Source organism: Eubalaena glacialis, chromosome 7 (genome assembly GCF_028564815.1).
Source record: "Eubalaena glacialis isolate mEubGla1 chromosome 7, mEubGla1.1.hap2.+ XY, whole genome shotgun sequence".
NCBI classification, from domain to species: domain Eukaryota; kingdom Metazoa; phylum Chordata; class Mammalia; order Artiodactyla; family Balaenidae; genus Eubalaena; species Eubalaena glacialis.
Window position 1 is genome coordinate 38,626,481 of NC_083722.1, and position 17,377 is coordinate 38,643,857.

The window sequence follows — 17,377 nt, forward strand, 5'->3', positions numbered from 1 at the left end:
TCATCCCAACTGTCAACAACTCCTGCTGGCTCTACCTTCAAGATCTACCCAGAATCCAACCACTTCACACACCTGTAGTGCTGCCCAGGGTCCAGCCCCTGCCTCCTCTGGAGAACCTCCTCACTGGTCTCCTTGCTTCTGCCCTTGATCTCCTATGATCTATTCTCAACAGAGCAGCCAGAGATTCATAAGTCAGGTCACGTCACTTCTCTGCTCAAAATCTTCCAGTGGCTCTCATCTTACTCGTCAAAACCCCAGTCCATACAACGACCTCCCTGCCCTCAGCTGTCCTCTCCCACTCCTCTCCCTCTTGCTCATGCTTCTCCAGCCACACCAGCCTCCCTGCTCATTGAACAAGCCAGAGACATCCCTGCCTCAGGGCCTTTGCACTTACTGTTCCCTCTGCCTTGCAATCTCTTCTCTACATGCCCACATAGCTCACTCGTCTACCTCCTCAGGTGTCTGTTCAAACATTATCATGTCTGTGAGGCCTTTCCCAGAATTCCCTATTTGCCTTGTACAGTAGTGCTTTATCCCTTCCCCCCATATTGTATACTACTTCTATGTCCTTTTTTAATCATCTGTCTTCCTCCCCCTCCCTACCCCACTAGAATATAAGCTCCATGAGGACAGAAGCTCTTTTCAGTTTAGTGATGTGTCCCCAACATTCTTAGAACAATGCCTGTCTCATTGAAGGTTCTCCATCAATAGTTATTGGGTGGATGAAGAGGGCACCTGGGTTCTGGACCTGGCTCTGTCACCTCTTGGCATTGTGAACAATTTTACAGATGAGGGAGCAGGTTTGAGAAACTAAGTTACTTGTCTGGGAGCTAGGGTTAGCACCTGGGCTGTCTGGCCCTCACCCACACCCTCCAGTGCTTCCCTGACCTTCTAACCAGGGGCTGGGTGTGGGGAGAGCACTAGGAGTGCAGCCCCACGGGCTCCCGGGCATGTCACTGAGGGGGTCTGGGTGGGGGGAGGCTCTGGGCCCAAAGAATCGATGGTGCTCCTCTGCTTGCAGAGGGGATCGGGGCCTCCTGCAGCAGCCACCAGCCCTGGGGCTTGCCAGCTCCTTGAGCCATGTGGATGCCCCTGGCCTGGCCAGCTGGCCCCTCAGCAGGCAGGAGTCCCTCAGTTCATCTCACTGTGTGGAGCTCAGCTGCAGGGCTGAGGGAGTCTCCTCCTTCCCCACGATGCCACAGGCCCCCACTGATGGCAGGATCACTGGTGAGTAGGAGGCTGTGCTCCCCTGGCACACAGGAGGGAGGTGTGCTGAGGCTGAGTCCCAGAGAGTGGTGGGTAACAAGGAGGAGGGTTATTTTGATCTGGGGAATGAGAGGGTCTGTGCTGGGCAGTGGTGTGTGGAGTGACTGTCCTGTGTGCTGGTCACAGTCTGGTCACAGCAGGCGGAAAGTGCTGCCCGGGATCACCAAGCCCACCCTATGTCCAGGCCAGGGATGATTTACCAGTCATAGTTCAGACAGTCAGATTGGCCTAGAGTATGCCCCCTCCCCCTTTAAACCTTTATTTATTTTTATAATTAATTTTAAAAAATTAATTTATTTTTGGCTGCTTTGGGTCTTCGTTGCTGCGTGCGGGCTTTCTCGTTGTGGCGAGCGGGAGCTACTCTTTGTTGCGGTGCACAGGCTTCTCATTGCGGTGGCTTCTCTTGTTGTGGAGCACGGGCTCTAGGCATGTGGGCTTCAGTAGTTGTGGCTTGTGGGCTTTAGAGCGTGGGCTCAGTAGTTGTGGCTCACGGGCTTAGTTGCTCTGCGGCATGTGGGATCTTCCCGGACCAAGGATCGAACCCGTGTCCCCTGCATTGACAGGTAGATTCTTAACCACTGCACCACCAGGGAAGCCCAAAAACTTTATTTATTTTTAAATAGTTGAGTGTTTACTATGTGCCAGGCATGGTTCTAAGGCTTTTATTTAACCCCACAACAGCCTTCTGAGGTTGGTGGTATTATTAGCTCCATTTTACAGATAAGGAAAATGAGGCACAGAGAGGTTAAGTGACCTTCCCATGGTCACACAGCAGTAAGTGGCAGAATTGAAGTGTGAATCCAGGCAGTCTGGCTCTAGGGCCTGAGCTCTAATCAGGTGATATACTTCTCCACATTCATTGTTAAAGGGCTGACTAACAGACAGGTAACCAGATGGACTGACAGATAAGCTGACTGCCTTCGCAAAGTGTGTTTTCTAGTCATGGCGGGGCCACTACATTTATCCTAAGACACCCCAGAGGGGACAGAAGCTTAGCTCCTGGGTTGAAAGTGACTGGGAGTCACTGAAACACAATTATTTAATTTTAATATAATGCTTAACATTCTTTGAGCACTTACTCTGTACCAGGCACTGTGCTAAGGGTCTTTTGGTCGATCATGTTACTTAATCCTCACATCACCCAACACAAGGAAACTATGGCTCAGAAGAAGTCCGGTAACCTGCCCCCCATGCCCGAGCCAGGTGGCCCAGGTGGGACTTAAGAGCTTGTGCCCAGGCTCCCTCTGCCACTTGCCCTTCATGATAGCACATTCGATTTTCCAGAACCTCCTGCTAGGGTGCTGGCTGGATAGGATGGATGTTACAATCCTGATTTAATAGAGATCCAGGAGGTTGAGTGACTGGGCCAGGGGCAGAGAGGGACCTGGAGACAGGGTTCCAGCTGCCAGCCACTGGCCAGTGCCCCCTCCACCTGCCCCCGGGCAAAGGGCTTTGGCTTTGGTGTCTGAAGAGCTGGATTAGGCTCCCCATTCCGCCTGCTCCTTAGGAGCCTGGTGACTGGGATATGTCCATACCTCTCTGAACCCATTTCCTCATCCCTTCCTGGGGGTAAAGGTCTCCACCTGTTAGAGTCAGGATGATTGAATGAGACGAGTAATGAGGCCCACGTGTGGCTGTTTCTGTTAGTACCGTCGTCTTCACCATCCCGCTGCACACCTGGGCCCTGGCTTCGAGAGCCTCAGAGCACCTTTCTCATGCTTGTCCTCACAGCTCCATGAAGGCTCCCCGTCTGCACCCTCTGTGCTCAACTGCAGCCTGCCAGCTGCTGTGGGATTACAAGTATCAGCTGCTCTCTGACACCAGGTACGAGCCCTACATCAAGTGGGAAGACAATAATGCCAAGATCTTCTGAGTAGTGGATCCAAATGGGCTTGCCAGATTCTGGGGAAACCACAAGGTGAACCTCAGCCAGCGGGCAGGATGGTCTCAACACACATGACAGGGCAGGGGTCACAGTGGACCCCTCAGCACTAGGGGACAGGCCTCAACTGATGGGAGCTTCACCAGCAGCCCCAGAAGTGTTGGGATCATTTTTTTTTTAATTTTTTTTCTTTTTTTTTGAATTTTATTTATTTAGTTTTTATACAGCAGGTTCTTATTAGTTATCTATTTTATACGTATTAGTGTATATATGTCAGTCCCAATCTCCTAATTCATCCCCCCTTGGTGTCCATACGTTTGTTCTCTACATCTGTGTCTCAGAAGCCTTGCAAACTGGTTCATCTGTACCATTTTTCTAGGTTCCACGTATATGCGTTAATATACGATATTTGTTTTTCCCTTTCTGACTTACTTCACTCTGTATGACAGTCTCTAGGTTCATCCAAATCTCTATAAATGACCCAATTGTGTTCCTTTTTATGGCTGAGTAATATTCCATTGTATATATGTACCACATCTTCTTTATCCATTCGTCTGTCGATGGGCATTTAGGTTGCTTCCATGATCTGGCTATTGTAAATAGTGCTGCAATGAACATTGGGGTGCATGTGTCTTTTTGAATTATGGTTTTCTCTGGGTATGTGCCCAGTAGTGGGATTGCTGGGTCATACAGTAATTCTATTTTTAGTTTTTTAAGGAACCTCCATATATTCTCCATAGTGGCTGTTGTTGGGATCATTTTATTTTGGGAGATCCCGAGGGACAGGCAGTTACTTCTTGGGGATGGGGACTGTCCCTGGAACTCAGGAATCTTGCCTTCTAATTGCTTAATTCCACCTTTGCTTAGCATTTGAGGCTTTCAAAGCATGCTTACATGAATTGTGCATCATTTGCTGTTAAGCCGGAGGAGGAAGCTGGTACCCTGGAGGAAGCTGGGACAGAAACCCAGGTCTCAGGCCCCGCAGGATCATCAGCTGTCAGGGCTGGAAAGGCCTGGGGATGACCGAGGCCAGCATTCCTAACGTGAGGAGCGCCCATACCTAAATGGGTGTCTGCCAGGGGATTTTAGGTGGTTTACTCCAAATTCTAATAATTAAGTATTTATTTTAGTAAGCACTAGGATTACAAAATTTAACTACTTTGTCAATCTCATGATTGACAGTGGTGATATAAAACCAGTGTGCTAGTCTATAAATAAATTCATTTAGGTTAAAAAGAGTCTTTAAAGAAAACTATTAACAATAATGATCAGGCTTCCCTGGTGGCGCAGTGGTTGAGAATCCGCCTGCCAATGCAGGGGACACGGGTTCGAGCCCTGGTCTGGGAAGATCCCACCTGCTGTGGAGCAACTAAGCCCATGCGCCACAACTACTGAGCCTGTGCTCTAGAGCCCGCAAGCCACAACTACTGAGTCCGCGTGCTGCAACTACTGAAGCCCTCGTGCCTAGAGCCCGTGCTCTGCAACAAGAGAAGCCACCACAATGAGAAGCCCCGCGCACCACAGCGAAGAGTAGCCCCTGCTCGCCGCCATTAGAGAAAGCGCATGGGCAGCAACAAAGACCGAACACGGCCAAAAATAAATAAATAAGTTAAATAAATTAAAACAAACAAACAAAAAACCAATAATGGTCATCTGTAATATATAGCATCTCCTAAAATGGCACAGCATTTGATTGGCAAGCACTGCTCAGAGGGCTTTGCCTGTACTAACTCATTTAATCCTCACAACAACCTCATGGGGTGGATATTATCAGATGGGGAAACTGAGGCACAGAGAGGCGTATCAACTTGTCCCAGTGTTTGCAGCCAGTAGGTGGCAGAGCAGAGACCTGAATCCAAACCATGTAGCTCTGGGCCCCACCCTGTTTTGTGGCCTCTGGGTAGTGCTGGTGGCTGGAAGGATGCAAATGACTGAAGTTTGGGTGTGCTTATCTGGAGGGAGGGAAACTGAGGCCCCAAGAGCAGCAATTCCATTTAGTGAGCACAGACCACATGTTAAGCACTGTGCTAAGTGCTCTCATGGATTAGCTAATTTAATGCTCACAACAAATCTGTGAGATTGATGTTTTTATCTTCATTTTATAGCCGGGGCAACAGATGCAGAGAGGTAAAGAAACTTATCCAAGGTGACACAGCTGCCAAATGGTGGAGCTGGGGCTTAAATTGACACCAAAGCCCAGCCTCTTTGTCCCTACTCTGCACAGTCCACCCCCCAGAGAGAGGAAAAACTGACTTGGTCAAAGTCACACAGCTAGGTGGCAAGGCCCTCATGCTACCCCACCATGCTGTCTCTCCTACTAACTACTATATTTATTTGTTACTACTCGTGACATTTGCCATTTAAAAGCAACATGCAATTCACTCCTGCCCCATGGGTCTCAGTCAAGTAGGTGACAGAACCATCCCATTGTTTCTCCCCCTGGCCTTCCCCTGCCTTTCTCCTTCCCAATGCATGAGAACTTTCATATTCCCTAACAGACCCCTGGGCTGAGGGGCTTAAGAAACCATCCAGTCCAACCTGCTCCCTCCCAGGCCCGGAAGGAGCAGGGTGGGGAGTCGGGGGTGATGTGGGCTGCTTTTCCTTCCAGAAGCGGGTGAACGTGACCTATGAGAAGATGTCGCATGTCTTGTGCCCCTACCATAATCTGAACATCATTAAGAAGGAACTCGGGCAGAAACTCCTGTTCAGGTGAGTGGCCTAGGGGCCAAGATGCCAGGGGGAGTGGAGCTGGGGTGGGATGGCCTGGAAGCCCTCTGCAGCTGGGGCAGGGGCTGATTTGCAGCTGGGGCCTGAATTCCAGATTTCTGAAGACACCCAGGAAGATCAATCAGGACAAGGGCAGCAGCAGGGAGCTTCTGGAGAGCCAGGAGCAGGACAGGGTGGACTTCAAGGAGGAGATGCTGGAAGTCTCTCTGTGAAGGACATGTGGACTCCAGACACCGGGCACCAACGGGGCAGAGACTGAGTCTCCCACGAAGGCAGCCAGCTGTTCGGGGCCTCCTCCCTCCTCCCAGGGCAGCAGGGAACCCCAGCTGGGGTTTGCACTCTCGGATCAGAGCTGGTGTCTCAGACCTCAAAGCTGCCTGGGGACCTGGAACAGCTGAGCACCGGCAGGCCTCACCTCCAGGACACTGTGGGGGCATTCTTTGGGTAGGGCAGCCCTGGTTGCTAAGTGGGAGCACAGGGAGTGAACTTTCTCCCTACCCTGCCCCTTAGTACCTGCCCAGCTCAGGAGAGGAAGCCAGTCGCTGAGAGAACATCCAGCCCAATTCCTTCAATTTATGGAAGAAGGAAGCAGAAGTCCCTCACTGAGCCTCAGTTTTCCTCATCTGCAAAATGGGCATGCTCATGAAAACCACCCTCAGGGGGCTGGTGCATGAAATGGAAAAAAGAATTACTGCTTTGTCGACCTTAGTAATGATAACAATGATGATGCCTGACAGTTAAGTGCTTACCATGTGCCAGGCCTTGTGCCAAGGGTTCTACCTATATTTTATCTCATTCAATTCACATACCAACCACCGGAGGTTTAAAGATGGGGAAATGGAGGCAGAGGCTTGCAGAGCTGGGATGCTTCCCTCAAACCCAGTGCTGTGACCTGTTTTCTTTTAGTGCCTCTGAATGTAATGGGCACTTCTCAAGCACTTCTCAAGCAGAGGCCATAGCCCTACCTCTCTGCCCTCAGCATCTTCATAAACAGTTTATTTCACCTGGCCCAACTCCCTTGTCCTCAGTTTTCAGTCCTTGGTGACTCTGATCATGACCCAGTAAAGATCGCCCACCCCGCCCACATCCTGGCTTCCTATGCTCCTATACCCGTATCTGCCAATGGACCTTGGGCAAGTTATTCTATGTCTTTGGAGCCTCATGTTTCTCATCTGCAAAATGGGGATGCTATTCCTAACCCGACCTCACAGGATCCCCAGAAAACTTGAATAAGACAGTAGTTGTGAAGTACGTGACTGCCGTATAAGGAGCTAAGAAAACTCTGCAAACCCAAAGCTGCTCTAAAGCATGAAAATGCCTCTGCTATTGGTTCAGCTTCTCCTCGCTGTTCCCCAGCCCCGCCAGGTACCTCCCGATGGGGTCAGAGCCTCTGCCCTTGCAACCCCGGGGAAGCTGGAGGAGAAAGGAAAGGGAGTGTTTTCAGTTCATTGAAAACAGAACTTCCTGGATTCGAATCTTCTTTTCTTGAAGGAGGAAACCACCTCTGCCTCTTGCCTCCAGCAGGTCAGGAAAACACCCCCACCGCCCACCCCCATCTGGCTGGGCCTGATCTGGCCTTGGGTCACTGTTGCCGAGAAGCTGATTTGGGACTCAAAGCTGTGACTGCTCATAAGCAGGGAAAATCCTGGCTTAGTCCCGTCTTGGGCCCTGGACAATTCCACACTAGAAGGGGCCAGGCAGGGGCCTCGGCCAAAAGGTTTAGCAGGAAAATCCTAGGCCCCTTTAGTCTTCCTGAGACTGTTCCATCTCCTTGACTTTGCTCCAGGATGAACCCATGCCCCATAGCTTTTCTCATCATCCCCGGCCCAGAACTACATAAGGGGACTGGGAGGGACCATCGAAATCAACTCGTCCAGCCTCTCCTCTTACAGACAAGGCAGCTGAGGCCAGAGAGGGGGAGTGACATGCCCAAGGACATACAGCCCAGCTCAGCGTGCTGCCTCCTCACGGTGCCTCATTTCTAACTGTCTCGCATCTCATGGGTCCAAGACGTAGAGGTTTAAATGAGACGATGGAGTCATAAGTCACTTCTTCCAGTTATGATGTTGGCATCTGCCTGCTGTTGTGTTAATGGTTGTCAACAGCTGCATATCCCAAAGACTATGTCTTCACGGCAGGGGGGGTGGTAGTGGGGGGGAGTGTTAAATCTCACCCAGTGCTGGGACCGTTGGGGCCAGGAGTGAGCAGTGGGCTTGAGCAGAGTCTACCACCCCAAACCCCAGATCCCTGGACTCTCCACTCAGCTCTGGGCTGAGCTGCATCCCGTTTCTCCAGGAACATTAGGCCCTGGTCTGGGATGGATGCCTGGGTGCCAGGAATAAAGGGATTCATTCAGCCCTTCCTTCCATGAACATTAATTGAGCACCTCCTGTGTACCTGGCACGAGAGGAAGCTCTGGGTTTATATCCATTTTTTACACAATTAAATTCCTGAAAAGTGGTGGGTCACCGAAAACAACATATATCAAGATGGACTTCCTCACAAATCATCTTAACAAGCAGGAAATAGAGTCCCACGGTTTGAAAAAGTAGCCAGCCACGTCCTTTTTTGCCAGATTACATTAATGTCAATAGTAAATAAAGAGTTTATGAAAAAAAAGTGAGTATATTGAGAAGTTCGTGATACAAGTCACTGTCTCCATCCAGTCAAGCCATTTACAGTGCTAACCCAGGAGCATGGGCTCCATCATGTCCACCTTCTCCTTATGTGGATTCTTTTTTTTTTTTTAAGATTTTTTTTGATGTGGACCATTTTTAAAGTCTTTATTGAATTTGTTACAATACTGCTTCTGTTTTATGTTTTGGATTTTAGGCCACGAGGCACGTGGGATCTTAGCTCCCCAACCAGGGATCAAATCCGCACCCCCTGCATTGGAAGGCAAAGTCTTAACCAAAGGGACCACCAGGGAAGTCCCTCCTTATGTGGATTCTTGCCAACAAAGTCTTTTTCTCTTGAAAGGAAGCTCCAGATCTAGCACTTCCCCCCAGCTTTACTGAGACATGATTGACGTATAATGTTGTGTGAGTTTAAGGTGTACAACGTCCAGCACTTTCTCCCATCCTAGTGGCCCTGCCATGTCTCAGGCTCTTACTGCAGGAGGCCTGGGCTGATGCTAGTGACCCAACGTCTTTCTCATGCAGGATCCTAGTTGTGACAGCCTTTCTTGGCTTCTTCCTCTGATTCCTCCCTACGGTGTTAATCTACATTTTCTAGTCAAGTGTTCTCTTAGTTTTGTAGAGACACACAGAAAACACACACACTTACAGAGCAAGGTCCTGATGCCTCCAAGCCATCCAGGGTCTGGTCGTGAACGTGAAGGTGGTCCAGGCTCAGGAGGAGCCCTGTGCAATGCTGGTGTCATGTCCCCTCGGTCCCCTCCTCCACACTGGCTTGACCACTCAGTTTGATGACCTCTGAACTAAGCCACTCCTGGGACAGCCCCAAGATTTGGGTGGGGATTTTTAAAGTGGGTTGTCCTGAAATCAGAATGTGCGTGTTTAAAAAATATTTTTATTTTAAAAAATTTTATTTATTTATTTAGGCTGCACCACTCAGCATGCGGGATCTTAGTTCCCTGACCAGGGATCGAACCTCTGCCCCCTGCAGTGGAAGCTTGGAGTCCTAATCACCTGACCGCTGGGGAAGTCCTCAAAATATTTTAATCGTGATCTTAATTTTTTAAATTCCCTAATCCTTGTAAATTAACTGCTCCTATGGGGAGGGCTGGGGGTGGTATACAAAGGAGAGTTGGGCCCTGCCCTTGGGAAGTTCACACATTGGTGGGGGAAGCAGAAGTAGCTGATGAGTGACTTTGTTGCAGTCCCCAGGGGGAGGTCACTGAGAGGTGAATGTGGAGAACTAGTGGCTCTGGTGAATTCTGCTTGGGGGGCGGGGGCAGGGAGAGTGTCCTAAGGAGATCAGGCAGGCTTCTGCTCTGTTTTTCTCCTTCCCTTTTGGAGGGGTGAAGTCTGGAGGTGCAGTGTGGAGGAGGGCCTTCTGATCATGAGGGGTCAGGGAAAATGCGGGGTGCAGGGCAAATGGGAGCAGGGCAGGCTGCAGAGGCGCATCCCTGCCGGAGGGCGGAGGGGGTCCCTGAAGTTCATGCTGGGGTCAGCCTGGCTCACTCAGACAGGGAAGCAGACCAGGATTGGGGCTGAGACCCTGAGAGGGTGAGGAGAGAGCCTTTAGGAAGAGGGAGGGGGCCATCCTGTGTCTGACCCATGAGGAATGCAGGGGGAAACTCCCAACAGCACCACCTGCGCATAACCTATTTCATGCAGCAGCTGATGCTATGAGGATATAAAACATTGCTTGAAGCCCGTCCACAGGGAGACTTCAATTGTTCACCCAACAGACTTTACTGGGAAGTGCGGTCCCAGGCCCTGTGCTGGCCCTGTGCACCACGTCACAGGAGCCCGACTGGCCTTTGACACCCAGATCTAGGCTTGGGATGGACAGTTGATTAAAACTGTGCTCTTTTCTCAGGAATGAAGTGAAACTGGAAGGAGAAATGGTGAGAGGAGCAGCTGGCCCAGGATGGGGGCATGGCCCCCGCAGGGGCAGCTGAGCCCTGTGGTTCACCGCCCAGAGCAGAGTCTGAGGTGGGAGCTGGGGCCCATTTCAGGGTTTTAGGAGGGATGAGCCGAATCCAACACTCAGCTCAGATGGAGCTGCACTGGCCCACTGACGCTCAGATGTTTTCACGTCTGTTCACATTAAATGAACTCCGTGTGGTAAGGCTAATGCATGAAGCTCATCATGGCTTCTACCGGTAGTTACAGAGGCCTTTGATGATAATAAATGATACAGTAAGATAATAAACAAATAATAGTGTAACAAACATAATGAAAATATGCACTTTGGCAGACAAAATCTTTCAGCATCTGATACCCATGTAGCAAAAACATGGAGGTTTTTTGGTTTTGTTTTTTTACTTCTAGGCAAAGACAATTCAGGGTCACTCCCAAATACAAAGATGAGTGGAATGAACACATGAGCCTCCTCCTGCACCCTTCCCCCGCCCTCAGGTGGCTTCCCAGTTTGTCATCCCAGGAATCCGGAATAAAGTGTGGGAAGGACGTGTTCCCTCCAAATCCAGAGATATGCCTCAGCAACTCCTGAGTCCTGTTAATAAGTCCTCCCTGTACTAGTGACCTCTCTGATGCCTGCTGGTGCCTGGCCCGGTGCAGGGCGTCCCCCTGAGTTCTCACAAACCCTGTGGTCCTCACGAAACCTTTAGAAACTCTATTCTGGTTTCACTGCTTAGGATTCTAGGGACACTCAGGCTGCAGGCTTCTCTCCATGGAAGGGCCTGCAGTTTAAAACCATGTTCACCAGGTGGCGCAAAGCCTCTTGTGTTGGTGTTCGGGCCACTTTCTGCTGAATGTCTGTTCTGTGACAGAGCATGCCTGCCCTCTCCTACTAAGATGTGAGTACAACTCTCCAGCTCAGGCATGCTCTGTAAGGAGACATCCAGCCCCTGCTTGAATACAGGGATGGGGAGCTCACCATCTCTCTGCGCAGAGTTAGTAGCAGGAGTGAGGGTGGAATTGAAGGTACCAAAAAGCTACCTGTTCAGTGATGTCACCCACCCTCTCCCAACCAGCAGGGCAATGGTTTCTGAAATTCCTAGATTCCCAGTCTCTTTGTTGGGAATAACTTACCTGCTTTTCTTATCACCTTTTCCCTGAGTAGTTCACCAACTTTCTGAGCAGAGGCCAGGGGTGTGTCAAAAATCTATCTACCCTCACCCCACACACTCAGCCACTGATTAGGAATCAAAAGTACTGAGGCTCCCTCAGTTCCCTGGTGGCTTTAGTGAAGTCAGCCTGCTGGGCCTAAGTTTCTACATCTGTTAAATGAGTAACAGCATCTTCTGCCCTGCTTACCACATTTTCTTGAGAAACTTCAAATGAAACAATGTATTCATTTACTTCACAAATATTTATTAAGCACCTATGAAACACTAGGCACTGTTCTAGAAAGTGGGGAATACAGTGGTGACCAAGACAGATGAGTAAGTGATAAACACAGCATATGATGTCAGGTGGTGATAAGCACCATGAAGGAAAATAAGACAGAGTTAAGTGAAGGGGCCAGTTTTAAATTGAGCTGCCAGAGATGTGAAACGCTTGTGAAAGTAGAAGCAAGTCATCGTCACGTACATCAACTTTCCCCCTGTAGTCTGCTATTTATTTATTTTTGGCTGTGTTGGGTCTTCATTGCTGTGCATGGGCTTTCTCTAGTTGTGGCGAGCGGGGGCTACTCTTCGTTGTGGTGCACGGGCTTCTCGTTGCGGTGGCTTCTCTTGTTGCAGAGCATGGGCTCTAGGTGCATGCTAAGTAGTTGTGGCGCATGGGCTTAGTTGCTCTGCGGCATGTGGTATCCTCCTGGACCAGGGCTCGAACCCGTGTCCCCTGCATTGGCAGGCGGATTCTTAACCACTGCACCACCAGGGAAGTCCCTGCCTGACCCCTTTTATTTGGCCTATGGTTCCCACCGTAAAAGTCACGCCTGATATAGACAATGTTGTTAGTTTCTGTTATGTGCAACCAAACTCAATCCTAATGGGTATGAATAATGCAGACAGGAAGGCCGGGAGGAGAAGACCAACATGGCCCAGAGCTATCCCTCTCTATCCCCCTCCTTTGCCCATGGGGGAGCCACAAGATAAGACCAATGAGATCATAAAGTCTCCTGAACAGACCTCATCGCTCCAAGTTAGTGTAAACATCCCAACTCAAGGAGGCCCTGTGTATTGTTCATAGTGCTCTGGCTGGAAAGCCCCAGGGTTCTAAATATGGCCCTTGAAATCCCAGTAATTCTGATCAGGAAGGGATTTCCCCTCAGTCAGATGATTGCCCACTCCAGCCAGTGACACGCTTAGGTTCTCAACCTTTGGCATGGGGTGGGGGTGGGGGGGTGCATATCAGGTTCTCAGGGAGCAGATGGTCACAGTATGCAAATCTCCAAGAGATTCTGAAGCACCTGAAAGGCACTTTTCTTCCCACCAGCCCTCCCAAGCATCAGGATCTGGCCCAGTTTTAGGGATGGGGAAACTGAAGATCGAAGATGTCGAGGGGAGTTTGAGGGTCTGGGATCTGGCTTTCACTCAGAGACCCCTCCAAGCTTTGGAATAGACCACGCCAACTCTACCCCTCCACAAACACTAAAGTGATTTGCAATTTTTAAAAAGTTTTGTTTCCCTGGCTGAACAGTGAATAAGTCACCAACTTGGGTCTTGATTGGCATCAAAAAGAGAAAAGGGACTTTGACAAAGCAGGAGATCTGAACTAGAGCTGACAGCGGAAGGTCCTCAAAGAAATAACAGAAAAAACTTGGTGGCTCAACCACATCTTATTTTGAGCAAGATGAAGTTCTTTTCTGATACTACAAATTAATTCATCTGACTCTATAGTGAGGAAGACATGCCCAGATCAAAATCCAGCTCCCCTTCAAAGGGAGCCAGTCCTGATGATTCTGCATCTACTGTATTAGTTAAGGTATCTACTGTATCAGCTACAGCTGTAGCATACAAATGGAAATCTCAGCAGCTTATTAGCATGATAGACATTTTATTTTGTTTTGTTTTGTTTTTCTTCCAGTTTTATTGAGATATAATTGACATACAGCACTGTATAAGTTTAAGGTGTACAGCATAATGATTTGACTTACATACACCATGAAATGATTAGCACAATAAGTTTAGTAAACATCCATAATCTCATATAGATACAAAATTAAAGAAATAGAGAAAAACTTTTTTTTTTCCTTGTGATGAGACTCAGGATTTACTCTCAACAAGTTTCACATGTAACATACAGCAGTGTTAATTATATTTATCATGTACATTACATCCCTAATACTTATTTATCTTTTAACTGGAAGTTGGTACCTTTTTACTACCTTCCCCCACCCGACACACACTCCACCTCTGGTAACCACAAATCTGATCTCTTTTTCTATGGCTTTGTTTGTTTTTGAAGTATAATTGACCTACAACACTATGTTAGCTCCTAATACACAACATAGTGATTTGATATTTCTATACCTTTCAAAATGATCAAGATAAGTCTAGTTACCTTCCCATCACCATACAAAGATATTATGTAATTATTGACTATATTCCCCACACTGTACATTTCATACCCATGACTCATTTATTTTGTAACTTAAAGTTTGTACCTCTTAATCTCACTCACCTATTTCTCTCCTCCTCCCATCCCCTTCCCCTCTGGCAACCACCTGTTTGTTCTCTGTATCTATGACTCTGTTTCTGCTTAGTTATATTTGTTCATTTGTTTTGTTTTTTAGATTCCACATATAAGTGAAATCATACAGTATTTGTCTTTTTCTGTCTGACTTAATTCACTTAGCATAATACCCTCTAGGTCCATCCATGCTGTCACAAATGGCAAGATTTCATTCTTTTTTATGGCTGAGTAATATTCTGGGGTGTGTGTGTGTGTGTGTGTGTGTGTGTGTGTGTATGTGTGTGTGTGTATCACATCTTCTTTATCCATTCATCTATTGATGGGCACTTAGGCTGCATCCATATCTTGGCTACTGTAAACAATGAATATCTTTTTGCATCCCCTTTCGGTCTGTGTGTCTTTAGATCTGAAGTGAGTCTGTTATAGGCAGCATATATATGGGTCTTGTTTTGTTTCCATTCACCCACTCTATGTCTTTTGATTGGAACATTTAGTCCATTTACATAAAGTAATTATTGATAGGCACCTACTTATTGCCATTTTAAAAATTGCGTTTGGGTTGTTTTTGTAGTTCTTTTTTGTTCCTTTCTTCTTCTTTTGCTCTCTTCCCTTGTGATTTGATGACTATCTTTAGTGTTACATTTGGATTCCTTTCTCTTTTTTTGTGTGTGTATCTATTATAGATTTTTGGTTTGTGGTTACCATGAAGTTTATATATAACTATACAACACACACACACACACACGTACACACACACACACACAAAACCCTGCATAATCCGTGGCCTGCCATGTATCTTCTAACTTCCTCTTATAGATTGAATTGTATTCCCCCAAATTCCTGTGTTGAAGTCCTAACCTACAATACTTCAGAATATGACTATGTTTGGAGATAGGGTCTCTAAAGAGGTAATTAAATTAAAACAAGGCCATTACAGTGGGCCCTAATTCAATCAGACTGATGTCTTATAAAAAGTGGAGATAGGAACTCAGAGGGATTCCAGGGATATGTATGCACACAGAGTAAAAACCATTTAAGGAAACAGAAGGTAGCTGTCTGCAAGCCAAGGAGAGAGGCCTCAGAAAAAATAAACCCTGCTGGCACCTGCATCTTGGACTTCCAAACTCCAGAACTGTGATAAAGTAAATATCTGTTGTTTAAGCCACCCAGTCTGTGGTACTCTGTTCTGGCAGCCCTAGCAAACTAGTACCCGTTCTTCCTTTTGAGGATTCTCTGTGTTATGGTTCAGTACTTTGATAAATTAACCTGTGATGATGTTTTAATAGAGGTGATGGAGTCCCTCAAATTTCCCTCAGTAACATATCTAAGCTTGAAACATGAATCTTCAATGCCTAACCCCTAAAAGAGATTGGCAGTGAGGTAATACAGGTATCAGCTCAGCACCCCTCTTGCCATCCTCCTGCTAATAATTGATTTTGCCTATGGAAGCAGCTCCTCTCCTACTCCATCACAGTCTCCTGGTCCTGGCAGTTGAGGAGGGCCCTGTAACCTAGGTAAGGCCACTGAGAGAAGCTCATTCCCCTGACCACAGTGATTGGTCCAGAGATGGCACATGACCCAGGACAGGCCAATCAGAGATCTTCCCTGGGATTTTTCTAATTGGAGCTGGCAAGGAAGTTATCCCCAAGCTGGTGGTGGTCATGTCCTCTGCCATGAGGGGACGCCAGGGAAGCAGGAAGGTGATGTGGGGTCCCAACAGGGGTTGGTCTCTCACGTCCAATTGGTGGGATTTCTGAGCTGTCCGAATCCCTGTGGATCTCCCTTCAATTCTCTGACAAACTCAATAGCTTTTTAATAAATCTCTCATTTAAAATGGTTTGAGCTGGGGTTCTGTCTTAGGCAAATAAGAAGAATCTGACTATATTTTGAGGAGAATGTATAATTTTCAGTCAAACAATTGCTTGGAAACTTTCAAGTTCACTCCCAAGCCTGATACTTTTCTCTTTCTTAGGAGGTAAGTTCCCCATCATTAGAGGTTTTCAAGCAGAAAAGGGATGTCCTTTGGGATGACACAGAGGGAATTATTGCATTGGAGCTCAAGAGATTTAACTGGGTGGCAAGAATATTCTCAGTAATAATCACTGATCCCATTGTGTACAGTGTCCTCCTGCTAGGGATTAGAGGCCTAGTATTTGAATATGGTCCTAGTATTCTCTCAAACCCATGGACCAAGAGTTTATGATCATCAATGTAATACACCATATTAGTAAAATGAAAAACAAAACCCACATGATCATCTCAATAGACAAAAGAAGCAGTTGACAAAGTCCAAATGCTTTTATGATAAAAATACTCAAGAAACTAATACTATAAGAAAACATCTTCAACCTGATAAAGGCCATTTATGAAAACCCCACTGCTACCATCATAGATGCTTTCCCCCAATATCAGGAGGTTCTAGCCAGGGGAATTAGGCAAGAAGATAAAAGGCATCCAGATTGAAAAGGAAGAAGTAAAACTACATCTGTTCGCAGATGACATGATATTGTATATAAAAATCTTAAGGGAAAAAAATTTATTAGAACTATTAAATGAGTTCAGCAAGGTTGCAGGATACAAGATCAATCTACAAAAGTTAACTGTATTTTTATAAACTAACAATGAACATCTGAAAATGAAATTTAAAAACAATTCTATTTACAGTAGTATCAAGAAGAATAAAATATTTAGGAATAAACTTAAACAAAGTGCTAGAGATATACTCTGAAAACTACAAAGCATTGTTGAAAGAAATTAAGGAAGACCAAAATAAATGGGCAGGGACTTCCCTGGTGTCCAATAGTTAAGACTCTGCACTCCAAATGCAAGGGGCCAGGGCTGTATCCCTGGTCGGGGAACTAGATCCTTCATGCATGCCACAACTAAGAAGTCTGCATACTGCAACTAAGAAGTCCGCATGCCACAACTAAAAAAGATCCTACATGCCGCAACCAAGATCTGTTGCAGCCAAAATAAATAAATAAATAAAATGAATTTTTAAAAATGGGCAAACATCCCATGTTCATGGATGGGAAGATTTAATATTGTTAAGATGGCAGAACTCCTCAAATTGACCTATAGATCCAGTACAATCCCTATCAAAATTCCAACCTTTTTTTTTAGAGAATTGGAGATGCTGATACTAATAGTCATATGGAATTGCAAGTGACCCCCCCGATAGCCAAAACTATCTTGAAAAGAAAAACAAAGTTGGAGGACCCACATTTCCTGATTTCAAAACCTACTGCAAAGCTACAGTAATCAAAAC

General features: G+C 47.0%; 1 protein-coding gene across 1 annotated transcript in view; it reads left to right on the forward strand.

Annotated features, from left to right (window-relative positions):
- The window catches only part of ETV7 (ETS variant transcription factor 7), a 40,835-nt gene extending 34,748 nt beyond the window's left edge, over window positions 1-6,087 (forward strand). The window contains 5 exon segments of the mRNA XM_061197447.1: window positions 329-395; window positions 1,022-1,227; window positions 3,042-3,184; window positions 5,757-5,857; window positions 5,970-6,087. Coding sequence (XP_061053430.1) covers window positions 329-395; window positions 1,022-1,227; window positions 3,042-3,184; window positions 5,757-5,857; window positions 5,970-6,087 — 635 coding nt within the window.
- The last annotated feature ends 11,290 nt before the right edge of the window (window positions 6,088-17,377 follow it).